The following is a 17,758-nucleotide window of genomic DNA, read 5'->3' on the forward strand; positions in this document are numbered from 1 at the left end:
TCTTTGGGATTGCTTAAATTGTCCTACATTTGGCTGGGGAATCCTTTGTTATGTCCTTTTAATGTGATCCTCACTGAGCAGTTCTTTGCTTTCTGGACAAAAAAAATAAAAAAAAGCCCTTTTACTTTCCTTGACCCATATCTGGAATTAAAGGTTTTTCCAAGGAGCCCTCTGTTATTTGTAGAGAATGGTAACATAAAGAGCTTCCTGGCCTTTCCAGTGAATAAAACTTAAATGCACATTTTTTTTTCATGAGTTCATACTGATGTATCATAACTATATTTAAGACACAAGGTTTTCTTTACTTCATTTATTTTGTATTCATATAGACAGTTGCCAGCTTACAATTGGTTGAGGGGACAATATTTTTAATATTTATTTTTTAGGTTTTTTTTTTTTTTAGGTGGACACAATACCTTTATTTTTTTATTTTTATGTGGTGTTGAGGATTGAACCCAGCGCCCCGCGCATGCCACATCCCCAGCCCAAGGGACAATTTTTTGACTTTTTGATGGTGTAAGATATCCAGACCAATGTGGTTTCACCTTTAGTCTTTGATAAATGACATTGGATATTTAACATTTTATAAAATAGGCTTTTGTGTGAGATGACTTTGCCCAATTCTAGGCTAACGTCAGTGTTCTGAGCACATTTAAATTAGGCTGGGCTGAGCCATGGTGTTTAGTAGGTTAGATTCATTCAATGCTTTTCCAATCCTATGGTATTTTCAATTTATGATGTGTTTATCAGGATATACTCCCATTGTAAATTGTGAAGCATCTGTATATCTAATTTTGTGGTGAAAATCTTGGTTCTGAATAATATTGATAATATATTTTTCTGTTTTATCCTACAATATGCATAAAATACTATCAGAGTTTTAATAGCAATATTACTATTAACGATAAACCTACTGTGTACAATTTAAGATTTATTTCTAGGACTCTGCTTTTATTTTTATTTAGTTTTAGTCCCCCCCCCCCCTTTTTTTTTTGGTTGTTGTTCTTGGAATGTATCCCACTGAAGATGTATAGTCAGAAGACAAAAAATAGCTTAGTGGTTGCCAAGGCCTGGGGCAGGGTGTGGGATATAGGAGTGACCATATGTGAGTACGAGGTTCCTGTTTAAGATAGTGAAAGAATTCTGCATTACAATGGTGACTGCACAATCAGTAAATATACTAGAAATCATTGAAATGTAGACTTTAAAAAATGGTGAACATATGGTAGGTAACTCAATAGAGTTAAAATGTATGTTAAAGTGTATGCTAAAAATGTATGTTCACAGATCATGTTTGAAAGTTACTTTCTGTGATTACCAATTTGATACAGTTAAATTATTTCTATTTGTATTCAATTATAGGGGCTAATTTTTTTTTAGAAATCCTTTTTTAAAAATTTACAGTTTTAAAGCTAGGCATGGTGACGCATGCCTGTAATCCCAGTGGTTGGGAGGCTGAGACAGGAGGATTGTAAGTTCAAAGCAGGTTTCAGCAAAAATGAGGCACTAAGCAACTCAGTGAGACCCTGTCTCTAAATAAAATACAAAATAGGGCTGGAGATGCTGCTCAGTGGGCAAGTGCCCCTGAGTTCAATCCCCAGTACCAAAAAAAAAATTACACTTTTGAAAACACCAAGGAGTAACAGAGTCCAAGAGTTAAAACCAGATTGAAAATTGCTCTGAGACATGATCTTCTTTTATCCTTCTCCATCTATACTTCATACTTAACCATTTTTGTTAGTTTCTAGTTTGTTCTACTTTATTTCTGGAAACATAAATAAGCAAACACATGTACAGTTGGCCCTCCATATTTGCATGATCCACATTCATGGATTCAACCAACAGAGGATGGAATATTTTTCCAAAGAAAAAAAATGCTTATATACTAAACATATGCAGGCTTAACTGCAAACAGTACAGTCTAATAACTAATAATAGGGCATGAACACTGCATTGGGTATTATAAGTTATTTAGAAATGGTTTAAAGTATACAGCCAAATTCTTCTTCACTGGGGCTACACCACTTTATCCTGTTACCAGCAACATCACCTTGAGAGTACTATTTTCCATAGCCCTGCCCATGGCATCCTGTCAATCTCAAGAATTTTTGCCAATTGTTCATCTAGGGAGAAGCACTGTTCATTTTAATCCAGGGCTGTTGAGCTGGTTGATCACTGGGAATTTCCATGGGAGAGATAAGAAAAAGCCAAGAGCAATCTAATGCCTTCATGAAAGTGTTGAGGGATGTTTGCAAAACGGGCTTCTCCCTTCTTCTCCTAAGCAGCCCACAGTACCTTAAGTCTGGCAATGGAGGGAAGAATTGGCAGCTCATACTTGAATCTCTTCATTCTGCCTCTGTCAGAAGTGAATGTGTGTCACTAGCAGGGTCTCTGCCGATTCCAACATACTTCAGTGCAAATTAGAGAAAGGGTCCCTTCCTTCCTGTACCGGGCTTGTGGTTTATAGGGCAGAAGCCAGAGTTCCACTCTGACCTGCCCTCTTGGCTGGCATCCCTGTGCAGTGCCCAGCCTGAACAACCATGTGTGGCAGCTCAGATGCTGATGTTCTATAGATTAACCTCTCAGAGGAGATAAGAATTTGTCCCCCACAAGACTTCCTCATGGGAAAGGAAAAAAAGAACACATTAAAAAATATTTGCCGGGGCTGGGGATGTGTCTCAAGTGGTAGCGCGCTTGCCTGGCATGCATGCGGCCCGGGTTCGATCCTCATGCACCACATACAAACAAAGATGTTGTGTCCGCCGATACTTGAAAAATAAACATTAAAAAAATTAAAAAAAATATTTGCCTATATGCACAAGGACCTTTTCAAGTAAGAAGCACATTCAGGCAAGTGATGTCTGAAACATCAGCACCGCAAGGCCCCAAGGGAGGGTTGGTTTCAACATCCTTCTCTCCTGAGAGAGAGAGAAGCCCAGTCAGGCGAAGCAATGTGCCTAAACTCATGTAGGCAGAGCAGACACCAGCAGTCCCAGGTTTCATGCCTGGGAGACATTCTTTCTTTTAAGTGTGATTTTCAAATCTCTCTCTCTGCTCGTCTGCATGCTGCCTGTGTATACACACGCCTCCACCCACTCTCCTACTCTCCTTCCTTTACAATAGAATTTTGCCTTTTAATTTTAAGAATTTTTTTATAATACCTTTATTCTATTTATTTATTTATTTTTATGTGGTGCGAGGATTGAACCCAGGGCCTCACACAGGCTAGGCAAGCACTCTACCACTGAACTACAGCCCCAGCCCAGATTTTATTTTATTTTTTCCCTCAAGAAAAAAAGAGTTCCTATGAAATCCCAATATACAGAACAAAGCTGTTGCCTGAAGTTGTAGGGAGGGAGTACAAACCCCACCTCCTCGGTTCCCTCTCCCTCTCTGCAGCAGCCTGAGAAATGTGAAAATGTGCTCTATTTTCAGGTTGTGGTCTTAGGATTCAAAAATCACATGGATTTTTTTTTCTCCATATTACCTGTTAGCTCCCACTGCTAAGCATGATTAACAGTGGTTTTAAATATACATGCACACACACACACATTTGTGTATACACACACCATTATTTCTGGCCCTTCTTCCCAGAAGGCTCTTGGTCCAGGGCATAGGCCACCTGGAGTGAGCCAGGAAGAGGAAATAACACTAGTCTGAGGGAAGGTGGGAGAATATCCCTGGGATTGCCCAGGTAAGAAGCCAGACCCAGGGCACTTAATGGCAAGTATCAAGAAACAGAAAAGAATAAGTGAGAAATTGGGGCACTGGGCAGTCCAGAAAAGCCAACAATAAATTTTTCTAAAAAAGACATACCAGGGACTATTCTTTTAGAAGCTATGCCTCACTGTGGCCTCAGGTGGAACAGAGAACAAGGCTGGCGAGAGAATGAAATTCATTTTGGAATCCTGGGGAAAGGGAAAGGGGCCAATTGTGTACTCGAGGCAAAGAGAAAAGAGAAAATGTTTTTTGCAGCTGAGATGTGGGTCAGGTGATCTCTGCCCAGCTGGGCTCTGCCTGAGGGGATCCAAGGCTTGTTAGGAGCAGAAAATTCTTTTCAATTACACATCACCCCTACAGAAGCACCCAAGCAAGTGACAGGAGGTGCTGACCTTAGACAATCACATTGGAGAAGGGAAGAAAGCAGCCCTGTGGGGCTGGGGAGAGGCTAGGGCTGTCTGTTTCAACAAGGTTACCTACAGGGTATGGAGAAGCAGGAAAATGCAAGGATGAGGCGCCTGCCAGCTGGAGGCAAGGGGCAGGGAGTTCACACAAGAGATCTGGGGCAGAGCAATAAGGAATTCTGGGTAATGAGATGGGCCCAGGAGCATAGGACCAGTCAGAGTTCCAGACCATAGTTTTGTTCATTTACCATGAACCCAGGAGAGCAGGGGTGCTACGGAGTTTGGGGAAATGAAGAGACAGAACTCTAGAATGGGCCATCATGTGACATTGAGAGATGAAGGGCAATGATGAACAATAGATGCTTCTTGCTTTACGGCCTTTGCCTTGGCTTGGAAAGCCCTTGCTTCCCCTGGCTCCTTCTCCTTAGGCCTCAGCTTAGGCTTTTCCTCCAAGAGAAGCCTTCCCTGGCTTTGCTATTCCTCCTCTGTTCATCCAAGTCAGGTAAGGGGCTCTTATGCTGCCTAGTGTTTACCCCAGCAATGCACCGATCGTGCTGTTTGTTAAACTGGCTCCCCCTCTAGTAGTACCCATTGGTTCGTATTGCATTTCCTGACTTTAGTCTGTTACCTCACACAGTGGAGTCCATGTCGAGTGCCTGAATAAACGCCCTAGAGAGCCTGGGACAGGATGGTTCTGGGCTCTCTGTCCTATGCACCCATGATCCTGGTGTGGACTCCAGAGCTAAAGGTCCCCTGGCCCCTCAGAGGCCACTGGGCACTACTTCAGCCAAATCACATTCTTGACACCTGGTTCCAAGCCAGAGCGCATAGGGCTGCAAAAGTCCTGTGTGTGGGGTAGGCAGGGTGTGAAGCTGCAGGATGCTTCCTCCACTCCAGCTGGACAATCTTAGCATGCAGTTGAGAGGACTGGGATGCAGGGAAGTTGCTTGAGAGGCAGCTCCTTCAGGGAAAGTGAGGCAACAGAGAGAATTCTATAGGTGGGACCTCAGGGAGAGGCCTGCTCCAAGCATAATAACAGAGGTAAACCATCCACCTCCCAAGACTGTTAGAGGCTTACATGAAAGAATGGGTGAGAATGTGCTCTCTCGTCCATTGGGATGTGATGTGTTGCTAGGAAATGGATTTGGGATCAGGGTCCTCAGACCAAAATCAGTATCAGAACCATTTGGAGAATAAGGCAGTAAATCAGCATTGAGATGAGACAGATTATGGAAATGGACTTTGGGTCTCTCTAAAATGTTAGAAAACTGGAGGCAGAGACACTGTCTGGGATACCTGTGTATTAATTCTGGGGAACTCCTCATCCTCCCTGGCGATGAAGATTTGAACTTGCTAGTGCTTCCTGTTCCCCCAAAACAACAAGACAAGCACAGCATAGCCAAAGGCATAGGTAAGTCCTTCCTTTCTGTGGACAATATCTCTAACCACCTGCCTCATCAGGGATTCTGAGGCCAATGGAGGATATACCCACCCACCCCCCCAAAAAAAAATTACAGGTATCCTGTCTTGGTGTCCACATCATTTCTTCCTTCCTTCCTTCCTTCCTTCCTTCCTTCCTTCCTTCCTTCCTTCTCACTCCCTCTCTCCCTCCCCCATCCTTCCTTCCTTTCTTTCCTTCTTTCTATTTCTTTCTTTTTTTTGTATGTGTGTTTTTAGTTTTTGGTTTTTGATACTAGGGATTGAACACTACATTGTTTTACCACTGAACCACATCCTTAGCAATTTTTATTTTTTATTTTGAAACCCGGTCTCACTAGGTTGCTGAGGCTGGCCTTGACCCTGTGATCCTCCTGCCTTAGCTTCCTGAATCGCTGAAATTACAGGCATGTAATGGCACACCTCTAATAAGCATTTATATCCTTGGCTAATCAAAGTGGCAAGTAAGTTGGGGGTGAAGGAAGAGTGGTCTCTTCCTCTCAATGCACAGCTTGCCAAAAACACTATTAAAATGAAGAATTGGACTATTTTAAAAGTCACTCAGTATTATCTATGTTCTTTCAACTTTTCTAAAACAAAGCTTCCTTTACAGACTTAAAAGGCTCTTTTTTCAAAAAGAAAGTCAGCCACAAGCAATTGTACAGGATGAGCAACCCTCACCCAAAATTCGTGGGATCAAAAGTGTTTCAGATTTCCAGATTTGGGAATATTTGCATGTTTATAATGACATATCTTAGGGATGGGACCTAAGCCTAAACATGAAATCTGTGTTTCATATATACCTTAGACACATAGCTTGTGGGTCCTAGGCAGTCACTGTTACCACATCCAGCCACATTACAGACTTTATTTTTGAGTGTAACTGTACATTGGCTGTGAACAGCAGATGCGCTCAGGTATGAAATTTTTCACTTGTGTGTCATGTCAGTGTTCAAAAAGTTTTGGATTCTGGAGCATTTTGAAATTTGAATTTTCAGAACAGGAATGCTCTACCTGTAATAGTACATAAGTATTAAGAGTTAGTTGTTGGAGGGAAACAAACAGATCTTGGCTTTTGCCAGTTTCTGTGGTGTGGTGTAAACACTCCAGTCAGGGCTGATTTCTAGCTACCAGGGAGAAGCCACTGAATGCAAAATTGGGAAGAGCTGTACATGATCAGCTCACACAAGCCAGTGCAATCCCAGGAATCCTTCAAGCTGCCAGTTCTAAAACATATGTCAATACTCATCCTGGCTTCCCTCAGCCATGAACTTCAGAGAGCCACTTTGCACCCACCTCTCTCAAAAGAATTTTTGATGTCATTCACTTCGACCTGAGATCCAGGCACTCTGAAGATCCCCTGCTGCTGGAGTCCTAAGATAGAAACATACAGAGAAAGAAACAGTAAAGGACATGAGACCAACATGAGTCTGTGGGAGTATTGGTAACTCGCTCCCTTGCTTGTCTCTTTCTCCCTCCACCTTTTACAAGAGGATCATTCCCAATGACAGTCCCCTGGCAGAACCTGTGCCACTGGAGGGATTAAAGGACCTGCCTCATTCTCAATGGAATTAATGGGGAGACTCATAATCATTCCCTGATTCCGTTTTCCACATAAAACAATTCATATAACTATAGTTATAGTTCAGGAAGTATTTACTCTTAAAGACAGTATGTAGTCAAAGTTTGGGGGTATACAGAATATACTCAATAAATGCTGACCACCTCTTTGTTAAACAGTACCGAATTTCTAGGAGCCAAGTGTCTGACCCCAATGTCCTGGCTCACTCCACACAGCCATGCTGACCTTGCTTCCCACATTAGGCCTTCCCCATTCTCCATCCTCTCCACCAGGCTGCTCAGCTGCTGTCCCTTCTGTTTATTTGGAACTGATTTCAAATATCACCTCCTCAGAGAGGTTTTCTGTCACTGCCTTAGTCAAAGCAGCACCCCCACCACCACCATTCTCTACCCCTTTTAGTGAATTTTGTAGCATTATCCATAGTTGTAATTTCATTGCAGTCAGCCCTCTGCATCCACGGCTTCCCCATCAGTGGATTCAACCAAATGCAGATTGAAAGCATTTGAGGAAAAAAAATATGCCTGTACCAAACATGTGCAGATGTTTTTTCTTGTCATTATTCCTAAACAATAGAATACGACAACGATTTACATGGCATTCACATTGTATGAGTTATTATAAGGCATCTAGAGATGATTTAAAGTCTGCAGGAGGTGTATGCAAATACTACACCATTTTACATAATGGATCTGAGCATCTGTGCATTTTGGTATCTGCAGGAATTTGGATATAGAAGGATGACCATGTTTATCTTTCTGCCTGTTAATTTCCTCACCCTCTTATTTAGAAATATAAACCCCCCAGGGCAGACATTATATCTGTCTTGTTCACCCTTGTGCTCCCACTGTTCAAAACAGTGCCTGTTATACACCCAGTAAACATATTTTTGGAGGGATGAGTAAGTGGATAAGCAGAAGTTACCTTCTCGTGACAACTCGTTACCAAATCCCAGACACTGTTTCCTCCATGGGATTTATAATCTAGTAGGATTAACTGATTTACTGGCCCTGGGGTTGGTTGGGAGCAAAAAAAGGGACTAAAATAATCCTGCTGTCTACTCCCTCATTGCACCCCTGTTATCCTAAGCCCTGGGTCCCTCACCACTATGTCCCATCCCCCACCCACCAAGACACACAGCTCCAACGTCAGCACTCCAAACAGCAGCTGTTCCCTGGAGCATGTTCCTCCTCAGAAGCAGAACAGTGACAGGAAGTCTTCCAAGACAAATTAGAATTTCATTCCTACCAGAACAGTCCAGCACCTGTTCTGCAGAGAGCTGAAAGTACTGACCCAAGATTGATCTTACCATATAAATTGATGTATCGGATGCAGCTCTCAACTACAAGTGGTATAGCTTGTCCTGAATCCTTAAGGGGAAAAAAAATGTGAGTTTTATTGGGCTTGGCAACCACCACTGGAAAAAGATACTGCAAACACAAATTAACAATTCAAGCCAGAATATTAGTACCATCAGATTAGTAGGAAAATAAGCAAGAAAGTGCTAATCCTAAAGTCTCTGTGATAATTAACAATAAAGAGTCTTTAGTTAGTGCAGAAAAAAAGCATAGCTATGATAATCTGAAAGAAATGCTCTGTCTTCTTACCCAGCCAGCAAGGAATCTGGGATCATGAGGTTTGACAGGCACATCTAGGACAGGGGAGAGGGAACCCGCCCTGTGGAGGGGGCTGGAGTCTGACCTTGAAGGATGCTCTGCCTCCCACTCCACTTTGCTCCAACTCAACCTTCTTCTCCCAGTGCTCATGTGTCCAAAGGCAAGATCAAGGCCTCTTCCCATTACTGAGGGGCCTGATGGCAGAATTAAGAACATGCCCTGTGGGAAGCCGGGCTGGCCCCCATGGGTTTCTTCTGAGCTCTAAGAAGGGAAGGCTAGTTCCAGTCATTACAAGCTAAACATGCAGATACACACACTGAGACTGTAGACTTATCCAGACTCTCCATGGCTGGGCAAGGGGCAATTTCCTTTGGATTCCAAGACTGGTTGACCTCCCTATTATTTCAGGTCATTTAAAGAACACAGAATTTTTTTTTTTTGAACTTTCTTTGAAAAGGGGTCAAATTAAGTTACTAGCCTCCTCAGAAGGTGAGGGGACAAGGAAGCATATGCAATATGCTCTTGCAAAGGTGGCGTGGACTTCAATGCTCCTGGCTCTTCCACACCCAACCTGTCAGTTCTGCCCTTGCTGGAGTGCAGTCGGGAAAGGGAAGGATGTGACCAATCGGCAACAGCCAAAGTGGGCTCTGCTCTGCAAGTCCTATCTAAAGACAGATTCCATCCAATTGCAAGGGGCTAATGGGCCTTTCTAGTAAATACCTGGTTCCTGGTTCGAGCATTTCTTCTTCCTCTGATAACAAAAAATAAACAGGCAGCAGAGCAGGAGAAAAAGAAAAGATTATGCAGGAATAAGATCAGTTATAGTAAGCAGATAGTTCAGAGTCCGTGAACGCCAAAATGCAATGGCAGCCAGCAAAGGTCCTGGGGGCCTGCCAATGGGCCTGCTGTGGGGAGGGCCACCCTGACCTCTCTTTCTCACTGGCCTTCCAGGAGCTACCCTCAGCCAGCCTCCCAATAGGTAGACTCAGCTCCTTTGCCAGACACGGGTAAAGAAGGGGCCTCTTTGTCCTTATCAAAGTACAGGAAGTATATCTTGAGCTCAGTCCCATCTCCAAATCTACTTCACTTCAACAAAAGGGATGACTGATTCACAAAAGGGAAGAGTCCACCGAAGTCCCCAGAGGATAAACCCAGCTGCCAACGCAAAGAAACACACCTTATATCTACTCTAACACTGTCCCTGGAATTCAGCCCAGAAATCCTCATTCTTGGTAAAAAGTTCAACTTTACAAGATGATATTTATTGGGAGCCTAGCCAGAGGGATTCCACCAGAGCCCAAACTTCAAACATTTCCCCACATTCTCCCAATACTTGGCTTGCTTTTCTGGGTATCTACTTGGCTTTGCTCTGCTTCCTATCCCTAGTTTTCCCTCTCGCACCCGGAACCCTGCTGAAACCAAAGATGAAGGCTGGGAGGACAGAGAGAAGGTGGGTCACCTTTCTGATTTTAGGGGTGGAACCCGAGCCTTTGCTTTCACTAAAAACTCCCAGTGTTCAGAGAACCTGTTGGCTATTTCTTGCCACATGGGCAGTAGGTCAAACTCTGAGATGGGTGCTGTGTCTCAGTCAGGCCTGTTGAGGAGGCTGAGCTGAGAATTTGGAGGAGGTGTGACCCCCAGCTGGTGCCACCTATCTAGACCCCAGCATCTCAAAAAGTGGAATTATCTGCTACCTGACATCTGGCTAAAGCTATCTCAATCACAGAATCTACAGAGCAAACAGCCCGGCCCAAGGGGGCTCCAGAAGCATTAATCTAAAGTTAATGATAATAGGCAGGACTTACATTGCGCTTATATTGTGCTGGCCAGTGTTATAGAAGAATGGCCTGCCTAAAAGCTCACTCAATCCTCATCACATAAGGTAGGTCATTATCATTGTCATCTCCCAGAAGCAAGATGGAGCCTGTCCCCTGCCCCAGAGGTGTACCTCCTGGGCCTCAAAATACACTCTTGGAATAAAAATGGGATCTCCTTCTGAGAACAAAAAAAAAAAAAAAAAAATCTAGGATTTAAGTATATTTAAGTAGAGTCCTAGAAATTTCTAAATCTAAATCCAACGACATTTATTTATTAATAACTTGACAATGCTCCCTTGCCTGCTGAAACATCAGAGTCATGGAGTCCCACTGATTTTATTTCACTGAGGTTTTTCAAAGCTGGGACAGATTGATTGATTGATTGATTGGATGATACTAGGGATTGAACCCAGGGGCACTTTACTATTGAGCTATATCCCCAATCCTTTTATTTTGAGACAGGGTCTCACTAAGTAGCTTAGGGCTTCTCTCAGTTGTTGAGGCTGGCCTTGATCTTGTGATCCTCCTACCTCAGCCTCGAGATTACAGGTGATCATCACTGCACCTAGCAAAACCTGGGGACTCTTAAATTTAATGGCCCGAAAGATAGCACATGAACTAGAATCAAAAATTAAATTCCATTCTCATTAGTTGAAGAACTGAATAAATTAGACTGCTCTCTCACTTTCTGAAAGTTAAAAATCCTTCAGAGTAAATCGATGCTGTTTGAAACTCTGACTACTGAGCTCATAGTAGGCACACAGAATAAGTTTCCTGAACTGCAATGATTATAGGTGCTACAGGTACCATGTGACTATAAAGAAATGCAATAGCATTTAACAAATATACTTTTTTTCCCCCAATCATATTAGTATTCTTCTCCCTTGGCCCCTTATGAGGCAGTGCACTTACTCCTACGATGCCACAACTATTCATATGCGCTGGGGGCTTTTTTCAGAGTTAGTTGACAGGTACCACTGTACCATATTCCCTTTGCCACTTCAGATTTCCAGTGGTGTCACAAAGCTAAGCTTCAAATGCAGCTTTTTATTCCAAAATGTCCATTTTAACACAAAGTTATAGCACCAATGACAGAGGCCAGGCAAGAGGGCTCTAAAGAAGACTGGCTAAAAAGTTGTGGCAGCAAAGGTTGATGGTGATATAATTAGAAGAAGAAGATGGCATCCCAAGGCAACTAGCTCAATGGGCACATGCTCATGTGGTCAGGGGAATGAAGTTGGATGACTTTACAGTCACACAATACATGTAGGATCTATTAAGAGAACATTTAACTCAATGGAATACCTAATTTTCAAATACTGTCAAATAAGAGTGAATTCCTTCCAAAGATAAAGCAAATTAGGGAAGTTGTCCCTGTTCTGAACCTTTGTTCCTTTTGTTCCTCCTTTCAGGGGCTCCTTCTGTCCAACTCCACAGGCCAGCCCTGTACCTAGTTCTTCTCTGTCCTGAAAGCCTGTGATGTAACCCATACGCATACAGAGGAAAGAAAGCTGGCGCAGGGGCTGCCTCCATAACTCCAAAGTCATCAGCAATGCCCAAATACCTTCACTTGTGTCCTGATTGACACCAGTCTTCTTTTCTGAAGAAAGTGTCTTGATTGGCTGGGGGCAGGCTCTCAAATAACCAGAAAGGATTTTGCCTCTGTTCCCCTAAGTAATAAAAATGCATATCCCCCTGCCTGCTGCTCTTTGCAATACCATCACCATCTTAAATTGCCTAGAATGGTTCTATCTGGGATGGCTTGTTCTTTTTTTAATATTTTATTATTTTTTAGTTGTAGTTGGACACAATACCCCTATTTCGTTTGTTTATTTTTATGTGGTGCTGAGGATCGAACCTAGGGCCCCACACATGCGAGGCGAGCGCTCAACTGCTGAGCCACAACCCCAGCCCCATGGATGACTTGTTCTTATACCCTTTACATCAAAGGAAAAAGAAAAAAGGATAGAGAAATTTATCTAGTCAAAATGCTTTAATATTTAGTTTGAGGTGTCATGGGTTAACTTGTGATTCTAAAAGGACCACCTCGACTCTTCTCCCCTGTTCTAAACCGTCTAAAAAGACAAAACTAGGTAGGAAGAATTTCTCTCACTCAAATTGTATATGTTTCCTTTGCTGATATCTACTCAACTAAATGAAATAAAATAATGCACTGGTATAAAAACACACTATTACCCATAGGGATTTTGTTGGTGTTGCTTTCAATCAGTCTCCTCTTGAGAGATGTGGGTGTAAAGTATAATGGGGTTTTTCCTTTCTTCTTCTTTCTGTTGTGGTGCTAGGGATGGAACTCAGGGTCTCCCACACGGCAGGTAAATACCTACCATTGAACTACATCCCAGCAGTAGATAATGGGATTTTCCTAACTGTCCCTCAAGCTTTAGGGCTACAGTTCCTGAAGCAGTGAAGTGTCTGGCGGTTCAACCCCACTTGGACTTGGTTGATCAGGCATTTCCCCCTAGGACTGAGAATCGTGGACAGTATTAGGGGCACCTGGTCAGAGCAAAGCAGCTGTGATGAAGGGTCCTCACTGAAGCTACCAGCAAGCTGCAACAAGGAGCTAGCTCAATCAGGACAGGCCCAGGAATGGAATGGAAAGTCAGTTGGGACACATTGTCAGCTGGAGCATGAGGGTGGACAGAGGCTGCCATTACATTGGGCACATTCGCGGACTCCATGGCTCCCCAGCAAGTACCTTAATGAACGTTTCCATACTGCCGTTAAAGAGTTTATGGCTACACACTGAAAGAGGCCTAGGTCTCCTCATTTTCTGTGGTTTAGGGGGAAGGCAGGGGGGCCTAGGGGAAAACGGAACAAAAGAAATCAAGAAAACAACAAACATAAACATCCAACTGGGAAAGACGTTCTTAAAACCCCAAACTGGAGGAGAACATAAATGTGAATGGAAGCCCCTGGACCCCCAAAGCATTGGTTTCCAATGTTCCATCTGAGGCTTTTGGGTGTCTTAGGAAATCTTAATTTACCCACAATGCCAGGCAGGAGCAACTCTCATGGAACACAAATGCATTCTAAATTAATGTTGGGGGTTGGGGCAGTATGTGTCCAAGAAACCACAGAAACTCTAATAATCAGAGGCCGTTATCCTGCAAAGCTGACCAGATGGAAGGGGGATCAGGGGAGAGAGATGTAATCAATAGCCCAAGAAAGCAAGAGACTTTCAAAAATTATTGGGAGGGTTAATTTTCATTATTTTGGCTTAAATCCATCACCAAGTCTCAACTCCCAATGTACCAGGGCACTCATCTTCCTAATGCTTCTTGGCATTTCAAATGCACTTGACTAATCTTTATTTCATTGATCTGAGAGCCAGGCAATTATTATTCTCATTTCTGAGATGAAGAAGCTGATGCCAGGAGGCAGGCCGCAGCTTCTTCGGGGTCCCCAGGTGACCTGGGATGATGATAATACCCTTTTCTTCAGTAAAGTACACTTTTGATTAAAGCACTTTCAAGTCCATTATCACACTTAACAGATGTCAACATATGGCCCCATTTTACAGAGGCAGAAACTGAGGCCAGAGGGCAGAAGTGGCAGAGCCAGCCCCAAACCTAGGCCCTTTGGGATCCACCTCCAGGGTTTTTCCTACCAGATCACAGTCATGGAGCCTTAGGGTTCCTTTTCATTTCCAGCCAAGGATTCTTCTATCCCACCAACCCTTGCCATGGGGTCAGGATGAAAGTGTCTTGCTTTGCTTTAGGATCCCCACTGCCTGTGCTCTGCTCTTGGCCACAGGGAGGGGAAACACACCACAGTTTACCAGGAACAATGAAATTGCCACAAACACTATACCCGTTTCCAGAGTTGCTCACCATGCGTAGGACTGTGTGGCTTATTTGCTCATGACATTACCCAACTAGCACGAATTGAGGCTGCCACATTTTCCAGGCAAAGGTTTTTTTGTTTTTGTTTTTTGCTGTTTTTGTTTTGTTTTTGAGGTTAGGAGGAGGGCCTCTAATCAAGAGAGGCAGTCATTTCCAAATGGCTTGGTTCCAAATTTGTGGAGCACAAAGTGGGTACTCAGCCAGACACAGAGAATATCCACACATGACAAGCAAAGCCCTGGTCCCCAAAGTCTTGATTGATGTCTGTGAATGGGCAGGAAGGTGTAGACAATCAAGACAAATGAGGCTCATGCTGCCTCTTTCAGGGAGCTTGCTGTACCTGTCTCCTGGAGCAGGCCAGCCTGGGGAATGCTGACCAACTAGGAGTTGAACATTGAGCAAATTCTGCTAAGCTCCAGGGCATGCATGGGCAAAGACACACTCCAACTAGCATGCCACCCAAACAGTGGAACCAAAATAACAGCACAGACCAAAATTTTGTAAAGAAACAACAGGCAAGATTATTTCAAGCCCATCTTGGATCTAAGTCAATTTGGTTAGCTAAGTCCGTGTCATTTCTTTTTCAAAAATTACTTATTTTCTGAGGCTGTGTGTATAGAAGGAGGGGTGGGATTTCTAACAATGGACTTGGTTTTGAATTTCCAAATGCAAAAAAGCTGAAAGAGAGTGCCAAAAACATGACACGAGGCCACAGGTTTTAACTTTGGGGATCAGAAATAACTTAAGGCTAGCAATATTGTCACCTTGTTTTAGATCATTTCCTTATCCCACATTGAGGATGACCTCAAAACAACCCTGTGAGGTCGACAAGAACTGCTAAACCCATTTCACTCAGAAGGCAAATGAGCCCACGGCAGTGAACGGACGCCCCTAGTCACACAAATAAAATGTGATTGAAGCTGGGAGTAGAATGCTGCTCTCCCTACTTGAGACTCCAGTGTGACTGTGACATGGAGAAAGTGATTTTATCACAGAACAGCCAGCAGTCATATTGATTTATCTACTAAATGCTTGTGGCCAGCAAGAGTGGAGACTCATGGTGCAGGTGATGGACAACCAGGATCAAAAATCTCTGTGGTGCCATTTGGAAGGTTTTCTTAACATAAGTCCTAAGCGTTTTTGTTTTTTTTTTTTTTTAAAGAAACTTTACACAAAGTGGAAATAAAAGGAAAATAGTATATCCTTCCCCATTTTCCCTGCCCAATTCAGAAAACAAAGGGCCATTTGTATCACACTGGGACTTCTTTCTGTGTGGCTCTGTGCACTGACTGGAATCTCTGACAGGGAACCGTAGCTATCCCAACTTTGCACGATATCAAATCTGTATAGACTTACTGAAGTGCTGGGTGGGGCACAAAGTGGGGAGCAGGGGGACAGCTCAGCCAAGGAAAGTGGGGCAGCCTAAGCCTTCCATCTCTTCTGCTGCTCAGTTGCAGAGCAAAAAAGGAAAGAAAGAGAGAGAAAAAGAAAGGCAGGGCAAACAGGGACAGAGAAAGCCACAGAGAGGAAGAAAGAGAAACCAGAGACCAATGTCCCCTTTCTGCCTTTCAACCAAGATGAAAATCAATATATGTTGGCAACACAAGTGTTGGCTTGAAATTATTCTGTGACCAAAACAATGTGATTAGAAATTTCCCTAGAAAACCTAATAGACATGGATGTCAAATCCAAAATGTTGGCAATACCGAAGTTCAATGCAGTGAAGCTCTAGGGGGATGTGTCTGTGTATGTGCTGAGTTGTATTTGTCTAGACACTATGTCAAGTAATTTCACCTCTAATCTAGACCACAGGGCACATACCCCTGGGTTAGGGAGGCTAACTTTGTTTGAATGACAATAATTACAAATTCATGTTTTTCCATGGCTTTGCCATTTGTCATATACTTTTTAAGTACAATATCACATCTGGCCAGCCTAAGTTATAGTTATTATAAATTTGGACTATTCAAAGATAAGGTTCTTAAGTGTGAGAAATACAACATGTTGCATCTGGTGTGCAAAAACTGGCCCTTCTAGACACAGTTACCAGCAACCTGGCTTAGGGAACCTGCTCAAATGACCATCCTAAATGAGAGTAACTATGTGCAAGGGTCTATGAAAGGTATAGAGAGTCAAAGTACAGAGACATTTCACCCAGGGCCTTCTGTGATTAATTTTAAAATTTTTTCCAAGTTGGCAACAAGTTCCACAAGTTAAATAATGATTGTGGAGGCAAGGACAGGCTTCTAGTTTATGAACAAAGTTGCCTTTGACCTTGGCCAGGAGCCAGAGTGCATCCTCTCCTAGGTCTAGAGTTTAGTGGCAGGGTATCTAAGTGTGAGGTCTGGTAACTTTAGCTTGAATTTTCCAAGTCCTTGGTTAAAGTGGGTGTGGAAGACAAGGCCTCATAGGGCTTTATGTAATTAAAAAAAAAAAAAAAAAGAAAAGAAAAATCAACCCTCAACATTCCCCTGAGGGAGGAGACCTGGCCAAGGGTTTGATTACAGATCTCCGCTCCAGCAATCTGCTGGAGCAATCTTCTCCGGCCTGAGTTGTAGGAATGAGGAGGAAGTGAGGATTGGCTCTGTTCATCTCCATCTGTTCCACTATTTGCAGACTTCCGTATAAAATATGGCTTCTGTGTTTTGGGATTATAACAACATCTTCTTGCCAGAAAAAAAAAAGTAATAATAATAAGTTTGTTTCTGAAAGATTCTTCGAAAGTGACCCTGCACATCTGCTGCCCCATATGTGGGAAGGTCCTTGCCTGGTGTGAATCATTTTGATGTTCCTAAATTCCCAGGCCCAGAGGAACAGCTGCACAGGCAGAATTTCTGGAAAGCCCTTGTCCCAACACTCTTAAAAGCCTGGAGCTTTCCAAGTCTCTGCCCTGCCTATTCCCTTCCCAAGCAGCAGGGGAGAGTTGGGGGATCATGTTTGCTCTTGCCAAGTAGGACAGCTTTCCAGGATTCTGGGCCACTGGGAAGGACGTGTGGGGGGTTGGAAAGAATGCCATCAGGTCACTGGGCCCAGAAAGTGAGGCAAAAAGTGGCTCTCAACTGCGGCAAAGTGCAGACCTTCAGACCACTGATTGAGTTCATGTCCAGCAGCCTCATAGCTCTTGCTGAGAACTTTGAAATGGATGGGCTCCAAGGAACAACCTGGGTGGTGACAGAGCTGCTTACGGTTCTAAGTTCTAAGCTCTGGGAAAGCAGAGGCAAGTGAGCCCATGAGCTCTCAGCTGCTGAGGCAAAGTGTTCACTGGCTCTGGTGTGCTCAGGGAAAAGCGCAAAGGGTAATGTTGAACAAGCTGAAGAGAAAG

General features: G+C 43.3%; 1 protein-coding gene across 6 annotated transcripts in view; it reads right to left on the reverse strand.

Moving 5' to 3' along the window:
• Positions 1-17,758, reverse strand: part of Srgap3 (SLIT-ROBO Rho GTPase activating protein 3) — a 247,907-nt gene that overhangs the window by 26,800 nt on the left and 203,349 nt on the right. For 3 of the 6 annotated variants that reach the window (XM_048787056.1, XM_048787060.1, XM_048787061.1), the window contains exons 12-15: positions 15,793-15,879; positions 9,477-9,507; positions 8,450-8,510; positions 6,858-6,935 (exon numbers count right to left, since the gene is read on the reverse strand). In XM_048787056.1, coding sequence (XP_048643013.1) covers positions 6,858-6,935; positions 8,450-8,510; positions 9,477-9,507; positions 15,793-15,879 — 257 coding nt within the window. Of the gene's footprint in view, positions 1-6,857; positions 6,936-8,449; positions 8,511-9,476; positions 9,508-13,289; positions 13,393-15,792; positions 15,880-17,758 lie in introns of all 6 variants that reach the window. The other 3 variants (XM_048787059.1, XM_048787058.1, XR_007341984.1) reach the window with 3 other exon arrangements.

Source organism: Marmota marmota, unplaced genomic scaffold (assembly GCF_001458135.2).
Source record: "Marmota marmota marmota unplaced genomic scaffold, marMar, whole genome shotgun sequence".
Classification (NCBI taxonomy): Eukaryota; Metazoa; Chordata; class Mammalia; order Rodentia; family Sciuridae; genus Marmota; species Marmota marmota.